The 24,449-nt window shown below is 35.1% G+C and overlaps 1 protein-coding gene across 5 annotated transcripts in view; it reads right to left on the bottom strand.

The window, feature by feature from the left end:
• The window catches only part of CCDC30 (coiled-coil domain containing 30), a 145,749-nt gene that overhangs the window by 72,871 nt on the left and 48,429 nt on the right, over positions 1-24,449 (bottom strand). Inside the window, exons 11-15 of one of the 5 annotated variants that reach the window (XM_051987909.1) lie at positions 21,718-21,819; positions 20,759-20,884; positions 19,558-19,695; positions 13,101-13,255; positions 6,323-6,566 (exon numbers count right to left, since the gene is read on the bottom strand). The exons of 1 other annotated variant lie outside the window; for it this stretch is intronic. In XM_051987909.1, coding sequence (XP_051843869.1) covers positions 6,323-6,566; positions 13,101-13,255; positions 19,558-19,695; positions 20,759-20,884; positions 21,718-21,819 — 765 coding nt within the window. The remainder of the gene's footprint in view (positions 1-6,322; positions 6,567-13,100; positions 13,256-19,557; positions 19,696-20,758; positions 20,885-21,717; positions 21,820-24,449) is intronic. 3 more of the 5 variants (XM_051987910.1, XM_051987911.1, XM_051987912.1) reach the window with 3 other exon arrangements.

The raw sequence follows: 24,449 nt of genomic DNA, 5'->3' as shown, positions 1-24,449 counted from the left end.
TTCTTTCTAGATCTAAAGCCTTGACTCTTGGAGATCAGCACAGTTCTAGTAGTGTCTGTTTCATTCGTTATTCTTGTATCCCCATGCACTTAGTGCTTAATACTTGACTGACTGATCTTATAAAAAAGATGCCCTATCATCACCAAAGCTACAAAAGCAGAGAAGCAATAGCAGCCAAGTTTCCAGTGCGGAAGTGTGAAAAGGGAAGGAGAGAGGAAAATTGGTTCTTTCCCAAATAACTGTGGACTATAGCAACCAGTTCTTTTTGTATGTCTGGGGCAGTGGGCAAGGTTTTAGCAGTTATTACAAAGACTCTTTTAGTTAGTGATCATTTTTCCTAGTTAAGATAACAAGCAAGTAACTAATAGTAAATCAAGGCACTACACCATAAGAGAAATGACTAGAGTCTCTGAGTATAGAGAACAAAGACAACAAAGACATGATCCTCTCTAATGATGAAGGGGGCCACAAAGCATATTTAAAAGGGACAGTTCAGTTGGTACTTGTTTTAAATGGCTTTTATGTCTTTTTCAGGAGAAAACTGGTTCAATGTGAATGAGCTACGAAAAGCAAGAGGTATATCCTTCTTCTCAGATCATCAGAACATGAGTTTTCACTAAAGGATGAATGATATGTTCCAAAATTACAAGACAGAAGGGAAAAGACTGTGAAAATGAATAAGGAAATTTAAATCAGTGTCAAGATTGGAACAGAAAGAAAAGGAGTTGTACTGGATCACTAAAGTAATAACAGAACTGAGAGTTTTCAAGTGGTAGGAAATATATCCCTTCTGAGCCAGTCCAGATTCATTGGCAATATCACGTGTGGCTCTTCTGACTCATACTTCCACCACCCTAATTCAGGTCCTCATTGCCTCTCACCTGGACTATGATAATAGCCTAATTGGTTTCTCTTTTCTCCAGTCTCTTCCCTCTCCAATCATTCCTTCACGTAGTTGTCACAATAGTCTTCCTACCTTCAGTGGCTCACCATTGCCTAAAGGATAAAAAGCAAACTCCTTATTCTAGGATTCAAGAGACCCACCACAAAGCTTCCTATCTGGTCTGATCTCTAGTTATACCCTTGCACACACTCTGCCCTGCTGGCTCATCTGGGCCCCAACTCTTTTTCACCTCAAGACCTCCTCTGTTCCACATTTTCACTCACCAACCAGTTATTAAGAACTGATCTGGTGAAAAAACCCTGTTCTAAGCCCTAAAGACATACAAATATCATGATGACATAGTCTCTGCTCTCATGGAGCTTACAATCTAGAAGGAAGGATATAACACCCACAAATCACATACAATAATAACTTACCTATTATTCAGCTTTCATTCTGAAACTTTTATTCTAGTTATCATGTAGCTAGACTAATATTATTAGTGCCAATGTATTTTATTAAAAGCAACTAAAGGTTGTAGAGATTTTCCAATTCAAACACCATTTATAAAAGGCCTACTATGCATAAGACTGCTGGAGTTTTCAGACTCTCAGACTCTGAAAATAACCAACTCTTGTCCTCAGGAAGCTTACATTCTATTAGAGTAAAGATGGAGGACATATGTCACACAATCACAGAATTACAGAATTTGTAAGACAGAAGGTTTCTTGGCCAGTTAGCCTAAAATATATACCAAAGGATTCCTCACTAAAGCATTGTGGATAAGTAGTCATAAACTTCTGCTTGAAGACCTCCAAGAAAAGGGAACTGACACTTCTCAACACAATCTATTCCATTTTGGGACAGCTCTAATTGTTAGGAAATTTCTCCTGGCAGCAATCCTAAATGTGCAACTCTGCAATTTCCTCCCATTGGTCCTGGTTGTGGAGGCACATAGTATAATTTAATCCTTTCAAATATTTTAAAATAGTTATTGTGTTCTCCCAGTTCCTTCAACCAATCCATATCTGTCATGAATTCCAAGTCCCTCACCAGACTGAAGACTCTCCTCTGAAAACTTTCCAATTTATCAAAATCCTGGAAGTTATTTATTTCTTTCTTAATACAGCTCAAGATTTGCCTTAGCTTCTTTGGCTCTCACATCACACTGCTGTCACACATTGAGCTTGCAGGAAGATTGTTTCTCATAATAACTGCTATTTATCTAGACCTCAGCTTATGAAATTATTTTGTAACCAAGTATATGACTTTACATTTATCTCTACTGAATTTTTTTTTTAGATTTAGTCCAGTCCAGTCATCATCCACTGGGGTGGCTGGCTATTCCTCTTAGCTTTAGATCATCTGTAAATTTAATAAAAATATGATTTCTATTTTTATGCAACTTATTGGTAAAAATTGGAAAAAATCAGAAGGTCAACCAAGGGTTCAACACATTGGTGAAGAACTCCCCTGCTGCACTGACCCAGAACCACTGATAACTAACTCTCTTTGAACCTGTCTTCCTGAACAATCTGAATCCATTTGTTTATAGTATTAGTACTTATGGCTGATCTTTTCATCTTCCCCAAGAACAGTATAAGGTATCTTATCAAAAAATACCTTCTCATAAAATCAGTGTAAAATTTATGTCCAGTATTTCCCCTTGTCTGTAAAATATGAGAGGGGGGGTGATAAATGAAGGATTCAGATGAAGTACTCTAGGAATATTACAGGAGCTAAAGAACATTTTAAACTGAGGAAATCTTTCAGATAGATAAGGATAAAAGGGAAAGATGAGGAAGGTAGATATTTTAGACAACAGAGACCATCTACAGGAATGCAGAGAGGTAAGAAATGCATGCTGAGTTCTGGGCTGGTTGGAATGTAAATTGCATGAAGAGGAGTGATAAGAAAAATAAGGTTGGAAAAGATGGGTTAGAGCTGGACCATGAAGGAATTTAAATGTCAGGCTAAAGAATTTGTATTTCATCATATAGTAGGAAGTTACTAAACTGAAGAGTAATATTGTCTGATCTAGGCCTTAGGAAGATAATTTGGCAGTTGTGTAAAATACAGATTAAAAAGGCAGGGAGACCAATTAGAAGGCTATCAGTGTTGTCTCCAAGAAATAATGAAGTAGAAGTAGGGTGTTAGCAATATGAGTCAAGAGAAAGGAAAAGATCCAAAGGATGGAAGCAATTGGAAAAAGCAATAAATTTGGAAAAAATAGATTTTACTGAATAACCAAATCAAGATAAGCTTTAGTTAAAGCAAACAACAAAAATTAATCCCCCATAACTGAGAATAAACATATAAATATACAACCTAAAAAACATCAAGCATTAATCAACAAAAGAAGTAGTTTCACTTATAAAATGGACTAGAAGGAGAGTCTTCAAGGCACTGCTTGGGCTGAAAAACTTATCCCTGTGGCTAAATGACTCAATATGTATCAGGGGTGAACATTTTACGAAATGCTTTTTTAATTATAACCTATAATAGAGGTCACACAAGTATTATTAGCCCCCTTTTAATGACAAGGAAACTTTGTTTGTGTAAGCCATACTTCCATTCCTGCCACAATTCCCTTCTAAACTCTGCCTATTGCTATCTTTCTCTTTCTTTAAGATAAGGCATCTCTTCCATTAAGGTTTTCTTGATCCAGCCAGCCAGTGATTTCAATAAAACTTAACATTCCAGCATTTTATCCCTCTCTGATTTATGCTAAGTAGTCTTCACATTCTAATTTCTATCATAGTTATTTGTGTATGTCTTATATCCCTCCTGTAATGGAAGGTCTTCAAGAATAGGGACTATGCCTTTTTTCATCTATGTATCTTCAATACCTAGCACATTAATAATAAATATTTGTAGCCTTCATTACTGGATTGAATTAAAGAGCTCTTCATGCTCCATGAAATGATACAGACCCGTGGATGTCATTATAATTAAGGACATCTGTTCTTGGCCCTGGGAAGAAGAGACACATATGGATGGTAGGTGACTCTGCTGAGAGGCATGAATGCATATGTAGATCAATGTGACATAACTAGTCAGGAAATGAGCTATCCTCATGGGGTGAGATATGGGGTGAGGATGTGACAGTGAGCCTTCAAAGATTTGTCAGACAGAATGTCCATCACTCACTTATGACAACATATATGGGAAGAAATGATCATCAGAAGAAACATAAAAATAATTTCTAAGAATTTTGAAGTTCTTGTCATTAAAGTGAAGTTCTAGAGGGCACAGAGGTCATTCTTGTCACGTCTTCTAATTAGCAAAGTAGGGACTTCAGAGGGTGAGGCAAGAATCAAAATTTAAGATTCAGAAATGATTAACTCTTTGACTATGAACAAAATATATTTAATGAGGATGCTTCCCACCTTTTAGCAGAGGGGTGATGAACTAGAAGCACAGAATGTGACATACATTTGTACACACAGAAACTGTGAATTTTTTTACTTGACTAATATCTTACAAGGGAGAACCTATTTATTTATTTATAGGGAAGCGTATGGTCGGATATGTCCCCAAAAAGAGCATAGAGTGCTAATGAAACATTTTAAAAATATGTAAAAGAAAGCAGAAGAGCAAGCTCTGGACCTGCTGTTGGGATATATCTGGATGTAAATCCTGTCACAATTAAATTCAACAAATATTTATTGAGTATACAGTATGTGCCAATCACCGTGTAAGATGCTAGAGATACAAAGTTTCAGACTCTTTCTTTATAAAGTGTTTGACTTTGACCTCTATATTATACCTAGGTATGTATATACACATACATTCATACATATGTGGATGTGTTGGTCTTCCTCACAGTGCTTGACACATAGTAGGGATTAGTTTGCTTTCCTTAATCTCTCAGAGCCTCAGTTTATTCATAGGGGGATAATACCACTTACTTCATAGGATTGTTGTGAAACGCAACTGAGATAATGTGCATAAACTATTTTGTAAATTGTAAAGCTCTATATAATGTCAGCCATTGTTAATGGTTATCATCATTGGCAATTATACTTTCTGTAATTTTTTCCCCATTAAATGTTTGGTGTCTTTCTCTTTTTCAGATACACTGGAAACAATCCCTTGATATTTTGGAAAGAACATCTCCTCCACTTGTGGATTTTCTTTCTTAGGAGAGTCCCTCTCTTGTCCAGTTCTTTTTCCCATCTCCAACTTCTCTAAAACATTTTTGCTCCCCCATGCTGCTGATTAGGAACTGAAGTGCTGGAAACAAATGTGGTGGTTCTTCTGTCACCAATTATTAAACTAATTTGTCCTAGAAGTTCTGACAAGATCTCTTCCATTTTTTGTCAGTTTGTTGGCCTCCTCCCAATTTCATCTATAAGTGCTTTGGGGATGATTTGGCTTAGTTAAGGTCTCATGTCGCGCTTTCTGCAGACATTTTACTCAATTTTCTGCTTGACAGAAGGAAACATTTGCTAATGATGAGAGCTCTCAGGGCAAATCACAAATGGAAAGGGCTGTGTTTGGAAGGTAATATTGATGATAACTGACATTCACATGAACGATGAAGATTTTATAAAGTATTTTCCTCATAACAACCAGGCATTATCAGCATTTTACAGATGAGACTAGAGAGAGAAAGTAATATATCTAAAAGGTAATATGGTTTATATCAGATCCAGGATTTAAAGCCAGGTCTTTTGATTCTGCATTCAGTGCTCTTTTCAAATACACTAGAATAATAAGTTTTCTGGTCACTGGAAATCTTCAAATAAAACTGTCAAGATGATCACTGGCCAGAGAAGTTATAGACAAGAGTCATGCTTCTATCAGGAATTAAGATTAGTTAGATAAACCATGAGGAGCCTTCCATTTAAGATTCTATTGCTCTCTAAAGAAAACATTCTGAGTCGATTTGCTATCTACAATCCTCTTACACTTCTCAGGTATTTAGAGGGTAATTTCATAAAAAACAACTGGAAATATATGCCAATATTATCATCTTCAACTAATATTTATTGAGTGTCTAGCTTGTGCAAAACATTGAATTAAGTGGAAGAGATACAAAGAGGCATAAGATATGGGGCTGGACCTCAAGGAGATCTCTTACAACCAGTTTGAGAGACAGGATACCATCACAAAAATACAAATAAATAAATGAAATCAGAAGAAATGCTATATTAATTATGGAAACGATATATTGGTAAGATGAAAGTAACATGCCCAGAAAGTTTCATTAGGGAAAACCATAAACAAAGCAATTTTTCTATAATTAATCATTCTTTCTTATCCCTTCTCATTGTCACTCCAACTGTCTTGACCCATGCCACATACATAGCTATTACTCAATAAATATTTGGTGGCAGTGATGATGTCAAAATAACTTCTTATCCATAGCTGATTATATAGGAAATTGACATTTATTTACAGAGTTATGTTCTTCTCACTAGTGGTGCAACATACCTGTTTGCTACTGTCATCTGAACTATCTCCAGAACTGGGAGAATGGAGAAAGTGTTTACTCAGCTGGTTCAACTCTTCTCTAAGCTTTTCCTCCTCAGACTTGCTATTAAATTGCTGCCTCTCAGTATTTACATCTTGTTCCTGTTGAGGATGTTCTTCCCTTTCCATCTCTTTTGGATAAGTGTCCCCCTTCATTGGTTCCTTTAGCATGTCCATCTGTCTGCTACTTTCTGCTAATTCAGGACTTGATGCAAATGTAACAAAAACCATTCAAAATATTCATTATTATAGCAGAGGATAAAGAAAAAAATTAAAGTTTGGAAGCAAGATTTACTAACTATATATATTAACAAAGCAGATACCCTATTTCAATGAGTGTGATTCTCCCATGCCGACTATGTAAAGTGCAACAGTACATTGTAGAAAATAATAAGAGTCCTTCTGCCCCTTCTAAGGTTCTCAGTTCCAACAAGATTTATGTTTTAGGTAACCAAAGAATGCCACTTTTGAGGGCATATAAATTCATTTGAAAAATCAATTGTTTAAAAAGTTAAATTCAGCAAAAAAAATTGTTTTGGATTATGTGACACTAAATAATCCATCTGGTTGAATTTTTCACTTTTTAAGCTGGCATTCTGGGCATATACTAATAGAGTTATGAGGCATCGAGAGAAAAATGACCAAAGAAGGCTTTTAGAAATTGAAACCATCCTTCCTTTTTCACCCTATTTACAACATAACCAAGAACATCTAGGAATAGGACCACTGCAGCTATGTACAGAGCTGCTCTACTTCCATGATGAGAAATTTAGTGTTTTCCTCAAAGCATTAATTCATGGGACCTTTATTCCCAACATCATCAGAAGAGTATTCATTATATATAGAACTGTGATGTGGTGGTATAAATACACTGGATTCTAGTCCGTTAGAAAGTTCATAAGCTAAGCAATGTGAATATTCATGTAAAATATGCCTCTACATTAACATATAAGGATTTATATAATCTACTGGTCAAAGGGATGAAGAGTTACAGACAATATATCACTTTGATTAAAATGAAGGATATTAACTATAGTTCTTAGTATTTACCAGGCTAAGAAGAGGAAATAAATTAATTTTTCTTTGAAAGATTTTATGAAGAAAGTATTTTCTTATTTCTGACCTCACAGCACTTCATACATGTCATATTCTGCCTACATCTTATTTTTCACTAAAGCTATTACACAGCAATTACATAATATTCCATTCTGTGTATATGTAATAACTCCCATTAGCCTGAGTGGAAGCCCACTCAGTATGGGAAGTATGAATTATCTTTCTACCTCTCAGTACTTGCTTGCTCATAAGTAATAATTTTCCATTAATTACTTTTAGAAACTTTTTATGTGCTCTAAGAGAATATAAGGTAAGGATTGATGTGAACACATGAAACTCTTTTATTTATGGCTTGATGGATGAAAAGACATGAAGTTAACACAGAAGTTTGGGGGTAGATAGTCCTGAGATAAGTGGATAGTGTAGAATGAAGTATGAGAGGAAATGGAGATAATAAGGTTGGTTAGGGTCCATTGGTTCTAAAGTACAAGGCAAACATTATAAGGCTACCTAAGTAGATCCAACTTGTACATACTCACAAGGGGAAATATACTCCATAGGCTGATACATATGTTTTTCCAAATACATACTTACATAAAATATTGTGAGAACTATAAATATTGCTAGCCTCCATGTGAAGACAGATGCAAACAATGATTGGTGAAGTCTTTATTCACTTGGTAATTCTCTTTCTCCCCTGTCCAAATCCTCATCAACTCTCTACCTCCTCAAAATTTTATTCCAGTGTGGGACATAGTAAGTCCTTTAAGAATAGAAAATATGAACTACTCATATTTTGAGCTCATCTATTTAAAAAGGAAAAGAAGCTACTTTAATCAAATTGTAGATCAAGTGTTGATAAAGGTAGCTTTGAAATCACAAATCAGTGGATCCTCTTAAATAAAGAATTGCTACAGAGCAATTACATTTTCTTCCATGACACAATGACAGTAGGTCTTTCCTTAGAACTATAAAGGAAGGAAGGAACAAAAGAATTCTATTTTCATTTTCATCCCACTGATTACCTCTTAACAAATAAAAATGATGTTTTAAAAACCATAAGTTTAGTTGGGAACAGAGACATATTTCCTGTGTCATATTCAGTGGGTGTCTATTAATATCTCAGCCATCAACTTGTGGAAGAATAAGAATGAGGTTACCCAGGAATAAGTCACGGTGTGGATACCATTTGATTTTTAAAGTGATGTGGACAACAGAATTGAACTGAATTTATATTAAGTCTGCAGATGACAGTAAATTTAGTTTGGAACAGAGAGACTTAATTCAAAATATTGATAGAAAAATGATCCATAAAAACTCAAAAAAAAATTCAATTGTAATAAATGGAAATTTTTATACTTAATAAAATCACTGACCCGGCACCAAAATTTCCACCTATAGTCTTTGCTTTAAGCTATAGGATTAATCTTACATAGGAAATATGTGATTAAGACAAGATCCATAATTCCAAAGAGCAGCATCAAATCATTCTTGCAGCTTGCTATAATCTTATATTCTAAATTCTAATAACCAGGCTCTTGTTTTATTCCTTGTAATCAATGCATAACATTATATATCAAATACAATAAACTATATTATTCTCTCATATCCAAATCCCTTTCTTAGTTTCGTATTCTTTGGGATTGCAGCCCAGCTTTATTCACCTAAAGTCCTACCTCCAAAGTTCAATTTCTCTGGCTTGATTTTTGAGAGATGCTGACAAAATTCCTCACTTTCCTCTTTCTACTACTAATATCAACCATCTGTCTTTTCTGAACTTGACCTCCTGCCAAGATTGCCCAGCTGCTGTATCTACTGCTTAGACATTCCCAATAACCTCAGCTACTAGAGCTGTCTGCTGCTGAGATCAATTATCAATACCTCTTCTTCCATGCCCTGCTCTGTCCTGGTGGATCCTTTTTCTGGGTCCTAGCCATCTTTGGTCTTCTTCATCTGACTGCTAATAAAACCTCAGTTCTAACCCTTAAAAATCAAAGACAAACTAGATACACATTGAGGAAAGACAAATTAGGAACAAATTAGGAAGTGTGCAGCAGAGTGAAACAAAATGCTCTAAGATAAATATGTAAATTGGTAAAACCACTTATCACAAAATCTTAGACAAGTGCCAAGAAGGTAGGGCTGCTTTGGTCTTCACGTCCATTTAACAAGCACAAGGTTTGGCACACATCAGGGATTTAATAAATATTGCTGATAAAACAGGAAGGCAGGCAGGCAGACAGGCTCTTAAAGGTCATATAGGCCAAACTTCATATCTCCTCTTAAGGCCTTGGGCAAAAGTCCTGTTACAAGGCCTCCAACCACAGTTGACAAATTAGATAGTAATAACCCTGCAGACTCAAGAGACAGTGCATCCAGCTGGGACTTGGCAAAGATCTGTCTACCCTGAGGATACAGTATTATTTCCTACTGTCAGACTCAGAATTAATTGACTGAAAAAGATGAAGCTACTGTCCTAATGGAGCCAGACCTCTGCCCTGGGGCCTCTTTAGATAAACCAGGGTTACTCAAAAAACAGGGTTCCTGATTAAAAGGTGGTTAATTGGCCGCAAGCATCTGTTAATGCAATTTGTCCTTGGGGAGAAAAATCTGACTGTTAGCCTCTGGCCTCAATCTGGCCTTTTATCTCACAGCCTCAATACTTTTGATTTCAATGGACCTACTGACCATATATCTGTCTATTTGGCCAGTGCTCTTCCCTACCCCCACCCCAGTATAGGTTCTCATCCATGACTTTCATTATATCTGTCACCTTTGCCTCTTCTTTCATCTCATGCTAGCTCCCTGACCTACTCTTATCCTGTCCTATACAGGATTAAAATTTCTGTGTATCAACTTTAATACAGCCTGACAGAGCACTAACTATTCTTGCTTTAATTGACCAGTGTCAACACTTGGATATTGTAACTAATTAAGTTATTTGTTCATAATCATTTAGAAAACTACATAAGCCAAACTTGTGTCTTCATACCTGGGAAAGAAACTGGTCCATCCCAGGTTCTTCTTCCCAGATAAATATTTTCTTCCATATTCACACTTGCTAGTTATCTCATTTTTCTCCAAGTCCATCATTTCTGCTAAGCTTTGCTGCTTCATCAAATTTTCTTTGACACTAGCCCTTGAGTCACTTGCTATTTCAATGTCTCTGAGTCATCCAACTCCTTATCTTTTCTGGATACCTGGGGATAGTAGCCTTACCAAGACATTTTGAATTCAGATAACATCACAAATAACAAATATGGTAACAACTCCCTGAGAGGCAATGAATGAATTGTACTGCAAAAATCAATCAATACATGCTTACCCTGAAGAAAGAGAAGACTTGAAAAAAAAACCTTTTAGAGTTATTCATTAAGTACTTGTAATAACTCCAATGATAACTTGCTCCCCCCCAACTCTAAATTAATATTACAAATAATAATACAAACAAAGCTATATGCTTATATAAACTTAAAATACTTCCAATAGGCAATTGCTTATTATTCCAGAGAGAGAATATATTTGTAATATAATTGAGCAATTATTTACTGTTTAAGGTGTCATTAATGAATTTTTAACATGAAATCCCTGGACCATCCTTGTGAATCAATCACTATATAGGAACTACCATGCTAAGAAATTATTTCCTAAGAGCTTGACTGGAGTTCCTTGACTAAAGTGGCCAAATCTGTCTAGTCCTAGATTGTCTTGTTTTATACACTGGCCCAGAAGTGTGTTATTCTTTTACTTAATCACAAGCTGATTCCTGCCTAATTTCATTCATGCATCTTAATCAAAAGATCACATCCCTTTAGTTGAAAGAAAAAACTTAAAGGAAATATAATAACTCTCTTCTAGGCTGACACATAGTACAGAGATTAAGATTTATTCTTAATTCTGCCCAAGAGGACAGATCTAGGAGTAATAGGCAGAAATTGAAAAGAGGTATATTTAGGTTCCTATCAGCTCTATTATAAAGTGGAGCAGGTTGTCTTAGAAGACAGTGGGAAGATTTTTGAGCAATAGCTAGATAATTATTTGTAAAGAACTGACAAAATCTCTGAGTTTAATAGTTCAATTTATATCTTAACGTGAATTATCTCTATAGCATCCTCCATCTATACTGTTTCCCCACATCTATTTATCTAAATCCAATATACTTGTTTTAAATCAATATTCCTGAAATACTGTTTTTATCACACAATGTCAGTACTTAAGAAACTAATATTAATAACATTTGAGGCTTTCATTAACTTCATCCCTAAGTCTCTACTGCTTCTCTAACAACTTTTCATCTTTCATAATTCTACATCTACTACTCAGATATTTATAGTAGATAACTTCTTATGTGATTGGATTTCAGGGGTCCAACAAGTAACCCTTGTTCTGCAAAATCTTCCATTTTCTGACTGATGCCTTATATATTTTTTAAAATAAGGGGCAAAACCTTCTAACACACAATTAGAAATAAGGCTTAAAATGTGAACATATTATTGACAAATGATAATAATTTTTAAGTTTTGCAAAGCAACTTATTTTCAAACAATCCTCTAATATATATTGTACCCCCAACTTTATAGATAAGAAAACTGAGTCTCAAGTCTCAAAGGGATCAAGTGTCTTGCCCACTTAGAACTAAACTTTAAATCTAGCTCTTTCCTAACTTCAGTGGCAACAGTATCATATCTTCTTCCCTCTCTGAAAAGGACAATATAGATTTAATAATAATTAAACTAAGGGGTATGCAAATAACTATTCCTCTCCTTCAGAATGCTTACAGTATAAAGTCCGAATTCCTTAATCTGGAACCAAGTCAAACCATCTGCCTTGTGCTGTTCATCCTGTTCTCCTTCAAGAATGTCTTCTCCCCTTTCTTCCTTTTCACCTACCACCATCCCTAATTCAAACTGCATCTTTCTCTGGAGATTTTCCTGATCAGTTGCCAATCTATCTAGTCATCAAAATATCCCATGCTTAGCATCAAGTGTTGATCTACTTGGTAAATAGATCTTAGGCAAATGGCACTTGGTCAGTCACATGCCTAGCAATACCCGCAGTTTTCTTTTTATCAATTTCCACTCCTGAAAATTAGTTGGCACCTCCTTTGGGGCTACCCCTAGGCCACACTTGCTCAGCTTCATGTGGTATAGTCAAATTAGATTGAGCTTCAATCAGTCCCATTACATTGTTATAACTCAGTTGTGACTTAGATGTCTTTTGTGTCAGTCTTACTGATCCTAAAACATAACCAAGCATTTAACCAAAGTAAAATGCAACAAACACTTTTGTTACTGGGTCTAGGATTTTAATGAAAATAGAGAAGCCCTGGAGGAAGAAAAGACAGTAAAAATGGTCTCAAAATTTAGACCAAAAAAATATATATAGTATTTAACATATACTTTAACATATTTAACATGTGTTAGACTACCTGCCACCTAGGAAAGGGGGTGGAGGGAAGGAGGGGAAAAGTTGGAACAAAAGGTTTTGCAAGGGTCAATGTTGGAAAAATTACCCATGCGTATGTTTTGTAAATTAAAAGCTATAATAAAAAATTTTAGACAAAAAATATTCTATTCACTAGTATTTGTAAAGTCCAAGAAAAAGTGAAATTCCAGGAATGATCCACTCAAATGAAATGCAATTTTTAAAATGCTGTTCATACTAAAACATTTGCTAATTTTACCATGGTTGCTGGTTTTCTCCCCTCAGGCTCTGACTTGGTTCTTCAAGTGTATGATCTTTAGACACTCCTGGCTTTGTCATTTCATTAGCATCTGCAGCTTTTACCCCCATAGCTAACTGTTTTAAGTGCTCACATTGTTGTGAAACCTTCAAGACCTGTAGAGTTAAAGTGAAAACTTCAGCAATTTTATCTTACACTCTTCTGTAAACTATGTAAGTAAACCCTCTATTAAAAGCTATGCAATTCTTGTTTTGAGGAGTTATGCCCTTAAACCACAAGGACATATAATCCACACAGATGTCATTATTTTACAGAGATCTTTTCAAGATGATTTGGACTTAGTGTACAACCAAGCTTCCACTGATGTCTAATCATGATGTGATGATGATATTGAGTTTTCCAAGTCCAGGCCACAGCAGAATCTCTGGCAAATTCTGCCAAGTTCAGTAGGGTCTGATTTTGGTCTCAAAATCTTCATGTGTTATTCAGGGACCAGTCTAGCTAAGTTCAGAGAATCTCATCAGTAGGCACTACTCATTAGATAATGTTATTTTGACTACAGAAACCTATAGAGACTCTATTAAGTCTAATAGGTTTTGTAATCTGTATTGGGGAGAGCAAGTATCTATAATTATGAAATCATAGCTTTTTAAAAGTACTGATATATACGAATAGACCAATTCTTAGAATTGCTTGACTTCTAAGAGAAGAATATGGAGAAGTGGGCCATCTGAAAATTTTAAGAGCTTTATATTCTGCTCTTAAGTCATTAAAGATGTCTTCCAATAGCTTCTACAATCTACAATTTGCTTGGTGCAAACAGCACAGTGTCATCTACAAAGAGAGACGACTATCCACTAGAATACTTCTTTAACTTGATTCTGTGCTAGATTCACCTCTTTCACAGTAAACTTCTGGGCCACATGACTATCAAGCTGGATGACTACATTTTTTCTCCACTTCCCACTAACTCTTAAAAAAACAACAACCCAAAAGAGGAATGTACCAGACATTGAGAAATTACAACTATCTCCATAGGACAGGAAAGCAAGAAGCCCAACTAGGCAATAGCATTATAAATCAGCAGTGGGAAATGCTATTCCCTAACAGTCACTTGGTATTCCTTCCCCATCAGCCTCCACACTCTGGCAGGGTACACAAACCTACTCCCTTGTACTCTGAGACCAGCTTAAAGATATCCCTCTTTCTGAAGTTTCTGTGGCTCATACTGGCCCTGACTGTTCCCAAGTGTTGTATTATAACAAATGGAGGAATTCTGTTCTACCCAGCCACATGTGCAGGAAGAGATATACAAGAGGGAAGCTTCTAACTCATAGCTTAGGAAACCTCAAGGTGACAGATACTCTGCCCAGAATACCATTCCAAGCCTGCAGAAGACTGCAATGTTATTTAAGCCAAGCCAGAGAAGTAAAAAAAGAGAGGGGACTGGGACAGAGGCCCATTGTGTGAGACTTCACTGGACTGAAGAGAAATTGGAATGGCATCCAGATGGAGTCAGTCCTGTCCTCCCCAAAATTATTTGGGACACAGACTTAGGTCAGCAAAAAGTGAATTCCCCAATCTGAGAGTATGTTGAGATAGCTTTGAGGTCTAACTCTGAGAAACAAACCCTCTATCAAAGAGGAAGGAGTCAGAAAATGAGCAGTAAGTAAAGATAAAGGGGAAAAGACTAAAACTATGAAAAATCACAGAAGGAAAAAAATTCAGTTAAAAACCTAAGGCAAACAGGATAAACCAATAGGGCAGATACTAAAATCAAGAGGAAGATGACTACCAAGATATCTAACTAAAAGTGCAAATATCTCTTAATAGATATTTCAAGGCAAAGAACATGAAATCAATACTTGGTAAAACACAGAACCCTATGAATTCCCAAGAGAGTGCTAAAATTCTACAAGAATTTCCAGAATGGTTCAAGAAAGAAATCAGAATCTTGAAAGGAGAATTTAGGTAGGAAAAAAATTTGAAAAATCTTGAATCCACAGTGGAGAGTATCTCTAAAGAAGTAAAAGAAAGAACAGGTTGAGAAAATAGACATATTGATGTAAAATAGTATGTGAAAAAAATACATATGATTTTAAACAAAGATAGCTTAAAGAGACAACTTTAAGTATCATATACTTCCCAGAAAAATAAATCAAAAAACCTCAACACCATGATGCAAGAAATATTACAAGAAAGCTGACCGGAACTATTGAACACAGAAAAAAAGTATTAATCCAAAGAATCTACAAATTGTCACCAGGGGAAAAACATTCTTTAGATTAAGCAACATAGTGAAATTTAATAATTCTAATAATAAACAATTTTTTTCATGCTATAAAGAAAAACACCCTTCAAATTTAATATCAAATAAATTCAAATCACACATGACTATTCTGCACCTACCAAAAACTGCAGAAGGGAGTAGACATAGTCTGAAAAGCAATATATCTCAAGTAGCAGACTGAGTCTAATCATCAATGAAAAAAAACACATTTGAAGCATTCCTCCTCTAATACAGTGGTAAAGACTTTTAGTGAGTATGCTTTCCTGCCTTATACTGTATCTGATTATTTATGTTCAAAACAAATTTAGCCCAATGATCCACACAGGTAAAATTAAGCAGAGAATCCACATTATGACAATGCAATTTAGATAGCTAATTTGTAAAGCTTTTTTCATTAGAATATATTCACATTCAGTATTAAGTAATTTTCAGGAGAAAATAAAGCTAATCTCAAGCATGCAAAGGAGAAAATGTCCATGCCCAGGGGGAAAATTCATAGGATCACACAAGGATGAGCAGGCATGGATAGGTTCTGATTTCTATCACAGAAAGAACTTTCCAAATTTATGAGGTCAGAGATCCATTTTAGGGCCATTTATGTGATGCAGAATACAGAGTACAGCCACACCACTCCAGTATCTTTGCCAAGAAAATTTCACTGGCCTCAAGACAAGTTGGACTAATTGAAAAATGACTGAACTAAACTGAAAAAAATGTGTCTCACCTCATACCAGAGAAAAATAAACCAGATTGCATGAAAGAGGGTATGGAAATATACTGATATATACTTTATTCAGCTGTAACTTTGATTTTATCAATGTGAGTACTAACTTCAACAATGTGAATCACAATTTTCCTACACATGTTTAACTTGTCTGATTCTTGTCCATGTTTTCCATACTTTCTCAAAAAAGGATCACTCCAACATGCTGGAGATCTTTCAACATTTCGTAGGTATTAGTCAAGTACTCAATTATTCATTTGTTATCCCCCGGCTCTTGAGCCATGACTGGCTTATTTCCTTTTTCAATTATAAAATTTCTGGATAGTATATTTTATGTCATATTATGTATATAAAGCATCATTGGTAATAGGGCCACAATATTGTGGCCTACTCCACTACTAATATCAAATGAAATAATATTTGTAAAGTGTTTATCATAGTGCCTGTTACTTTGTAGATGCATAATAAATGCTTGTCTTCTTCCCCTATTTATACTTACCATATGTCTTATCTTTGTGGTTTACATTGGAATTTTCACTTTTCATAAATTATGATATTCCATAATTTACAACTATATAGCATCATAGAAAGATGACTGGTGTTTAAAATATGGAGTTTTGTAGAGATATATTTACAGAGAATCTCTCATTTAGATTCTATTATATAGGATGTTTTCCATGATAGTAGTAATCACCTTTGGCAAATAAATAATTTTCTGTGTGATGTCTCACTTGATAATAGTCAAAAGTATAGATGAACAACACAATCATTTCTGTGATTACATTTATCAAGGACTCTTGTATTATTTTTATATGTGTGTGGGAGATATCCTGCTGGAATAATACCATTTGTGTTTTTCTTTATGAATCAAATGCTTATTTGTAATTTTGTAATCACTGGAAAATAAACCAAAGCATGTCATTCAGTTAATTGTGTAACAATGAAAACGTGACTGGCTGGAAAAAATCAGAAAAGCCATAAAAGCCTGTCTATGCGGTTCTTATTTTTTCATCAGGAATAAACAAGGCATATGATACCCAAGGATATCATCACATTCTCACAGAGAAGAGAAAATAGAAATGTGGTTTGTTACTGGTGTCCCCTCCATTATCTTTGAAGGCAGCATGATGTCACAGTAAATAGATGCTTAGGAATTTCTTATTCTATTTCAACTACTGATAAAGTGCTTTTCAAATCTTAAATTACTATGTAAATGTGAACTATTACTATGATTTCTCTGGTAGTAAGAATGTCATCCATGACTTTTTTCTTATTCCTTTTTGTAACTCCTCCTTCAGTTATTTTGATAATCAGACTTACAATACATTCAAAATTATGTCTGCAGGGGACAGCTAGGTGGTATAGTGGATAGAGCACCAGCCCTGAAGTCAGGAGGACCTGAGTTCAAAATTGGCCTTAGACACTTAATTACTTCCTACCTGTGTGACTCTGAGCAAGTCACTTAACCCCAATTGTCTCAGCTAAAAAAAAAAAAATTACATCTACTCCAGCATGAATTTCTCCTGGGTATTCTTGAGCTGTTCTATTTGCTCATCTCAAATTCTCACCCAGAAAATACAGAGTACTAAGTCCAACCTCAGTGGTAATTGAGGTTATGTCATCAGTCAATTAATTAATGAACAGATTACTACAGAAAGCTGGCTACTCTATGCCATTTTTTTTATCCACTTGCAACCTTCCTATTAACTTAATGTATAAATGCTCCTTGAATGATATGGTTTAGTTAATTTCATATCACACTTTCTATATATTTATTTTCCCTTTGTGCTTTGTGCTATTGGAGTGGTGGAGAGCTATAGTTATCGATCATCTTCTTCACTAGCTCATTCATATCAGTCTTCCTGGCACTATCCTCCTTGCCTACCTGGCCTAAAATTCCATGTCTCAAGAGTTTTTCTCTTAGTTGAGGACAAAAAAAATAGATTAGGATGAATGGGGAGGTGACAGAAAATAACTATTGAAGTCTACTGATATCTGAGAAAGGAAGAAGAATTGAAGAGGAAAGGAGGCCATTCCCTTAAAACATTATCATTCATGGTTACTTCAGCATAGATTAGTTCAGTAGGTTATCTAGTTGTCACTTTAGAAACAAAAGATATGGAACTGAAAGGAGGATGAGCAGTCAGAAAAGTATGTTTTGGTGGGAGGGAAGAAATGTTCAGAGAATGGGATGGTGTCTGAGATAGTCAGGCCTGGATTCAGGCAACACAGCATTTTTTAAATTTGAGAAGAAACTTGGGTACAATCATCAATCATACACTTTAACATTTCCCAATTACCTTGTGCTTTTAATCTGAATCTTTTAAACTAGAGATATCTAAGTCATCCTTTTAAATTAATAATCTTCCCAAAATGAGTTCAGTAGAAAACTAATCTGAGATCAGGATTTTTTAGGGATTCAATCTTCATTGTGAGTATAGATTGAATCTTGAATTTTAGAATGAAAAATTCAAATGGACATAACCTAAACTATACAATATTTCAATATTCTTCCTCATGTTTATAGTTTTGATTTCTATTTTGCTGAATTTTGCTGAAATTCAAACTTGAAGCCCTGAAAAGTCAGGTTGTTCTTAACCCCAGGAGGAGTTTTGGACTTGGAAGTGAAACTGTGATTTATAGGAACTGAGCTGGTCAAAGGGAAAGGGATCATGTCTACCATATGTTTAGAAAGTAAGTTTGTATATTTGAAGTAAATATTTCTTTGTAAAAGCTAAACTGACTGAGGTGCAGGGAACCACTTGAGAGTATTCCACTGGTAGAAACTGGAGCCATGTGCAGAGGGCCTATATATTCCCCCATCCCCTTAAGTCTTCTAGAGAACCTTGGTGGTGGGGTGAAAATGTAATTTATCTGGTCTTCAGGCAGTAAGAGCAGGGTAGAATGTGTTACACTTATAAATGTTATATCATACCTCTATCTCATATAGATTCTTAAAAGCAGAAACACACATCCTCAACATCTTAGATCCTGATTGGAAAAGGTGGAGAACAGACACAGGAGAATTTCTCTCAGATCTTTCACCATTTAAGGAAGGTGTCCAGGGAATTCCCCTCACATTTCCCACTTTTTTATTTTCCTGACTTCTTCACCTCCAGAAACTCAACATTCTACAAGATAAAATCAACTTAAAAACTCCCTCCTCAAATCATTTCCCATTAATTGGCTGGGCTTCAGGACTTCATCATGCTAGAAATCTACTTACCTTCTCCTAAGTCAGTTTCTTTTTATGCTTTGTCTCCTTGAGATCAGGAACCTTCTTATACCTTTGTTTGTATCCCCAGAGTTTAATACAGTGTTTGGCACACAGTTAGGTGCTTAATAAATGTTTACTGACCACTAACTGTTATTATACTCCAAAGAAATGAAAATAAGGGATTCTGTGTCAAACAATGAGCATTCAGATACTTATTTGAGCTCACCTTTGTTTCTAAAAAAGCATTCTCTCTTTGTAGTATTTCATATGCTGTAAAAAAAAAATGTTTGTCTTCTCTTTTCCCTTGAAGATTTTGAATTTCATTAAAAAGATACAAAAGCTCTGACTTTGATCTTTCTAATTCCTAATTAAGAAATGAAAATATTTAGTGGAATAAAATGAGACTTTCCCCAAATATAATACATAAGGTTTTATAAAATAGAATTCTTAAATTACCCAGAGAGTTATTAACCTTCTAACACATTTTATTGATAAACCTGTCGTTTAATGACTGGTTCAAGGATTACTTAAAATAAACTATTAAAACTGCTATTTCTCCAAGTTTTCAACATTTATAATTATAGAAAAGACTGTCTGAAGCCCTGGGTGTGTTAATAATTTCTTTGCTATCTTAAAATACCTTAACAAAATATTTTTAACTTACTTATCAAAATTCAACCAACATCACCTTGTAATTTTTTCCATTCAGGTCTTTCATTACAGTCACCTATTTCTATGATGATACAATAAACAATAGGTTGTTTGACAGGTAGGTGGATAAGTAGAAGGAGGGTCAATCTGGGGGACCAACTTTATGGTGGGAGTAGAGCTTAAGAAAGTAATAAGTTGATTAAAATCATGTATCAAGAATATCTGGATTTCATGAGCATATACAACATAACACTTCTGGGGTAGAAATTTTGAGATCAGTGAGCAATGCTGGGATAAATTTCAGGGGAGGTGATGTGGCAGCAGCTCTACTAACACTATATCTATAGACCCCAGGTTGGAAGATGCTTCTGGAGTTGTCATCCTGAAATCAGTCAAATTTGGCTTCAAAAGAAATTTTACAGGCCCTGACTTAAATGAAGCCATTTCCTTGTTTCTCCTTAAATGTAGATCATTCATTCTGACAGACTTTTTCAAGATGGCAGGACAAGATGCTGGGAAAACAGGAGTACTGTTAATATAAGACAGTAGGCAACATTAATACATCATAACAATAAATAAAAAGCATGTTGCCCAATGAACTATTGTGCAGCTGTGCAAATAAGGGAATTAAGTTAAGAATACTGGATCTAATGCATTGTTATTACTAATAATATATATTCTATAACTTCTCATTTTATGATTCATCCAAGAGAAAAAAAAAGTGACTTTTCTAAAAAAATATGACATACCCAATAATCTACTTCATGACAAAATACCTGACTGTCAGCCTGCAAAACTTTCTGTGCCTTTTTAAGTTCAAATGCCAATTCTTTTCTCCATGCTTTTTCTTCTGATAACTGACTTTCAAGTACTTCAATTTCTTCTTGGTTCATTATCAATATCTGTAAAAATAATCTTTCATTATAAATTCTAGCTACAAAACACAAGTTTCTTCCAATAAACTCTGAAAATAAACATGTACTACCTAAGCTTTACAATCAACTTATTAAGAAAAAATTGGTTTATAGTACCCAACTTTATTTGTATCACAAAGCCAATTTAATTTACAATTTTTTAAAAAAATTGCCAAATGGACCTAATTTTTTTTGTGTGTCAGGAGAACACAACATTTTTTCTCCACCTGGAAAAGCTAGTTGGGGAAATAATTAATATTAAATGTATACAAAAGAATAGTAAAGAAAACCAGAGAGATCTAGAGTATGTTTTCATTAAATTCAAAGAGCCAGTGAAATACCCCACCCCCTATTCCAAGTACATAGCTGTCAAGTAAATCAAACAATACAGGTAGGTGTAAGGACACAATAACAAACCCTGACATTCCAACTTCCAAACTCCACTGAAACCTAGCCTTGACATTTCCCAATGTATGTCCTACTGGGACACCCTCTCAAACCCCCTCTTTTAAATAAGTACTTCCCTCCCCCCCCTCCCCATTGCCATTTCCAATTCATATACATTTTATTTGCCAAGAGATAGGAAAAAGACATTGGGATGAGAAAAGCAGTTTGAGAGTACTCTCAGGATCTGAAAGAAATTGTCCCTTGGATAAATATAGTAAGTACATTTTCAGTGAGCTGCCCTCCACAGACCCAGAATTCATAGAGACAAATTTCACTCATAGCTGGTGAATTTGCTGACTGAAGGGCATAGTCCTGTTTTCTCTTTTTCCTAATTTCTAACAATCAGCCTGGGGTCAAATCTATGCAGTTCTTACCTCTTGGAAGTCTTCTGCTTTTGTAACAGTATCTTGACTTTTCATAACGGTTTCTCTTTTGCTTTCTTGTATTTTGGATAACTCAGTCTCTAAGCTGGAGATCTTAACCCAAATAAATCACAGGTAAAAACATGTGTTTGTCACTGAAATTCCAGAAAAAGCATTTTAGCACACACTAAATTTCAACTTTCAGAAAATGAAGCAGGATCCAAAGCTACATTAAATATTCTCTAACTGTTGGCATCTTAGGCTGTTCTACAGAAACTCCCTCCAACTAACAACCCCCATCTCCTACTTGGTTTTGGATCCTTAGTTGATGTGGTCTGTGGCCCAGACTGAATTGTTTTGGAATCTTTGCTGTTTCATCAGCTAGAACCCAAAAGGAAGGAGTAGAAAAGGATCATCAATGAAGCATGAGAACACAATATATATCATTGGTTTAAGGCCAAATCTTTGGATTCTAATTCTAACTCTGACTGGTTGCTTTGCATAAGCTGAATCGCAAGATCAATAATAATACTTCAAGGATCCATGATTTCATCAGGTTACAAAATCTTCATGCCTTAATAGATGGTCTTAATGAGTGGCTATGCCAAAACAATCTTTCATCTGATGGTCAACCTTCTGGTGATAAGTATCTCTGAACTTATCTTGGATGACTCTCACACGAAAGACAATAGTCCTTTAGTCCCTTATACAAAATCTTTCCCATTTAATAGGACCTGCCACAGTTCACAACCCATTGGAAAAGCCTTCAAGACCCTCAAGTTCACCTCCATGAGAGGCATGAGAGTAGGATTTTAGTAATGATTCAGCATTAATAAGATAGGTGGAAACTTCTCATTTGATAAATGAGGACATGTGGAAAAGTTAATGCCTAAAAATACTATTTTTAAAATTGTTATTAAAAGATAAATATAAAAGGTACAAATGTTAAAATCTTATTATTCAGAATAGCTAGTGGTATGGCCAAAAGGTCTATTTAGAAATATTACTGATGTCTTATGTATACTGCACAGATAGTTGGATACTTAGGAGGATATATTTTCATTGTGACAACTTTCTCTCCATATCAGGTAGCAGAAGTAGTGGGAAATGTCTCTGCATATCTATAGTGTGGTTCTAATCTCAGCTCTGACATTAACTTACTCTGAAACCATACATGATTCATTTATATCCTCTGGGCTTATCTCTTTGACAAGAGAATTTAACTACATGACTTCTAAGGGTCTTTTCAGTTTTAATTATCTAGGTTTTTTAGACCTAGTTTCTGCTTTAACCTGACCACACTCTCGGTATTCAATGAATATCTATATTTTACCTCCATCTCATCACTACATTGAGATACATGGAGAATATATGGAGAAAATACTGACTTAAAAAGGGAAAAATTTGTTTAAAAAAAAAAAAAAAAGAAAGCTTATTCAATAGATGTCTTTGACACATGAAGTACAGATGCATTTTAAGCAACTTATACTTTAGGAGGCCAAAGGATAAGGGCTAAAGTAGAAAATTTTAGCAAAAGGGCAGCAAAGAATGGATAACAGTGGGTTATCATAATTTCTGAAGTGTAGCTGAAGGTAGCCCACCTCACCTTTCAGCAGAGCAAACAGAGTGGAGGGTCAATGCCCTTGCTGGGCAATTTTTCTCATCAGCTGGGGGTAGACACCAACGGCTCAGGAGAGAGGGTAACAGCTCAGAATTCTATGCTCTGAATGTTCCACTGTCCTTCCTCACACATAAGAAAAATAGCAGCAGACCCCTAAAGGGGCATATAGAAGGACTATGGTACACAAGTGTATTAAAGCTGAGACTATCATCCCTACAACAAGAAACTCATATTTGAATAGCACCATCAAATATAAATGTCAGATCTCTGATAAAAATCTGACATCCAAAATCTATAGGAAACTCACACAAATAGAAAAGATCTATTCACTGGTAGAGAAGTGACCAAAGAAAGGATCTGAACAACAGTTTTCAAATGAAACACAAATTATAAATGACCACTTGAAAAAAATGTTCAAAATCACAATCTGAAAAATGAATAAATACAACACTAATTTACCAAACCTCAACCCTATGCTACATTACAAACTTTGGAAGAAGCTAAAAAACAAGAAAACTCTTGTTTTTTTTGGTTGGATTGGTTATGGGCAGACACACTGGTAAAGCTGTGAACTGGCTCATGTGTTCCAGAAAACAATATGAATTTAAACAAGAAAGGATGCTAAACTGTTGGTATTCTGACCCAGAAATATTACTATTGGACCATATCTCAAGGAAATTTTTGACAATCATTAAAAAAACCTCACATTTTGAAAAAGATTCATGGAAGGCTTAGTTTGACAACAAAAGAGAAAAAAACCCCAAAATATGTGACCAACAACTTATGAAAAAATTACTTGTATATGAACACTATTCTGTAAAGCAGAACTATTATGAAATATTATGAGAAGGGAAGACAGAAAAACAGATGCAGATTGAAGAAAAGTAGGCAAAAGAACAATATTCACAATGAGTGCAAATCAAATCACTCATATAATCAAAGGCATCATAGAGAGGCAATCAAGCTCCAGTCAAATACAATGACCAAGTGTAGAAACTGCCAAATTAAAGAACCTATTCTTCCATTATGTTAATAACCCAGAATCAAAAAGTTTTCTTGGAGAACATTCTTTGTAAAGGGGTTTGTGTAAGTGTTACTTAGGAATATCAAATTAAAACAAAAT

This window comes from Antechinus flavipes, chromosome 3 (genome assembly GCF_016432865.1).
Source record: "Antechinus flavipes isolate AdamAnt ecotype Samford, QLD, Australia chromosome 3, AdamAnt_v2, whole genome shotgun sequence".
NCBI classification, from domain to species: domain Eukaryota; kingdom Metazoa; phylum Chordata; class Mammalia; order Dasyuromorphia; family Dasyuridae; genus Antechinus; species Antechinus flavipes.
Note: the sequence above shows the minus strand (reverse complement) of the source record. Positions and strands in the feature narration are given on the sequence as shown.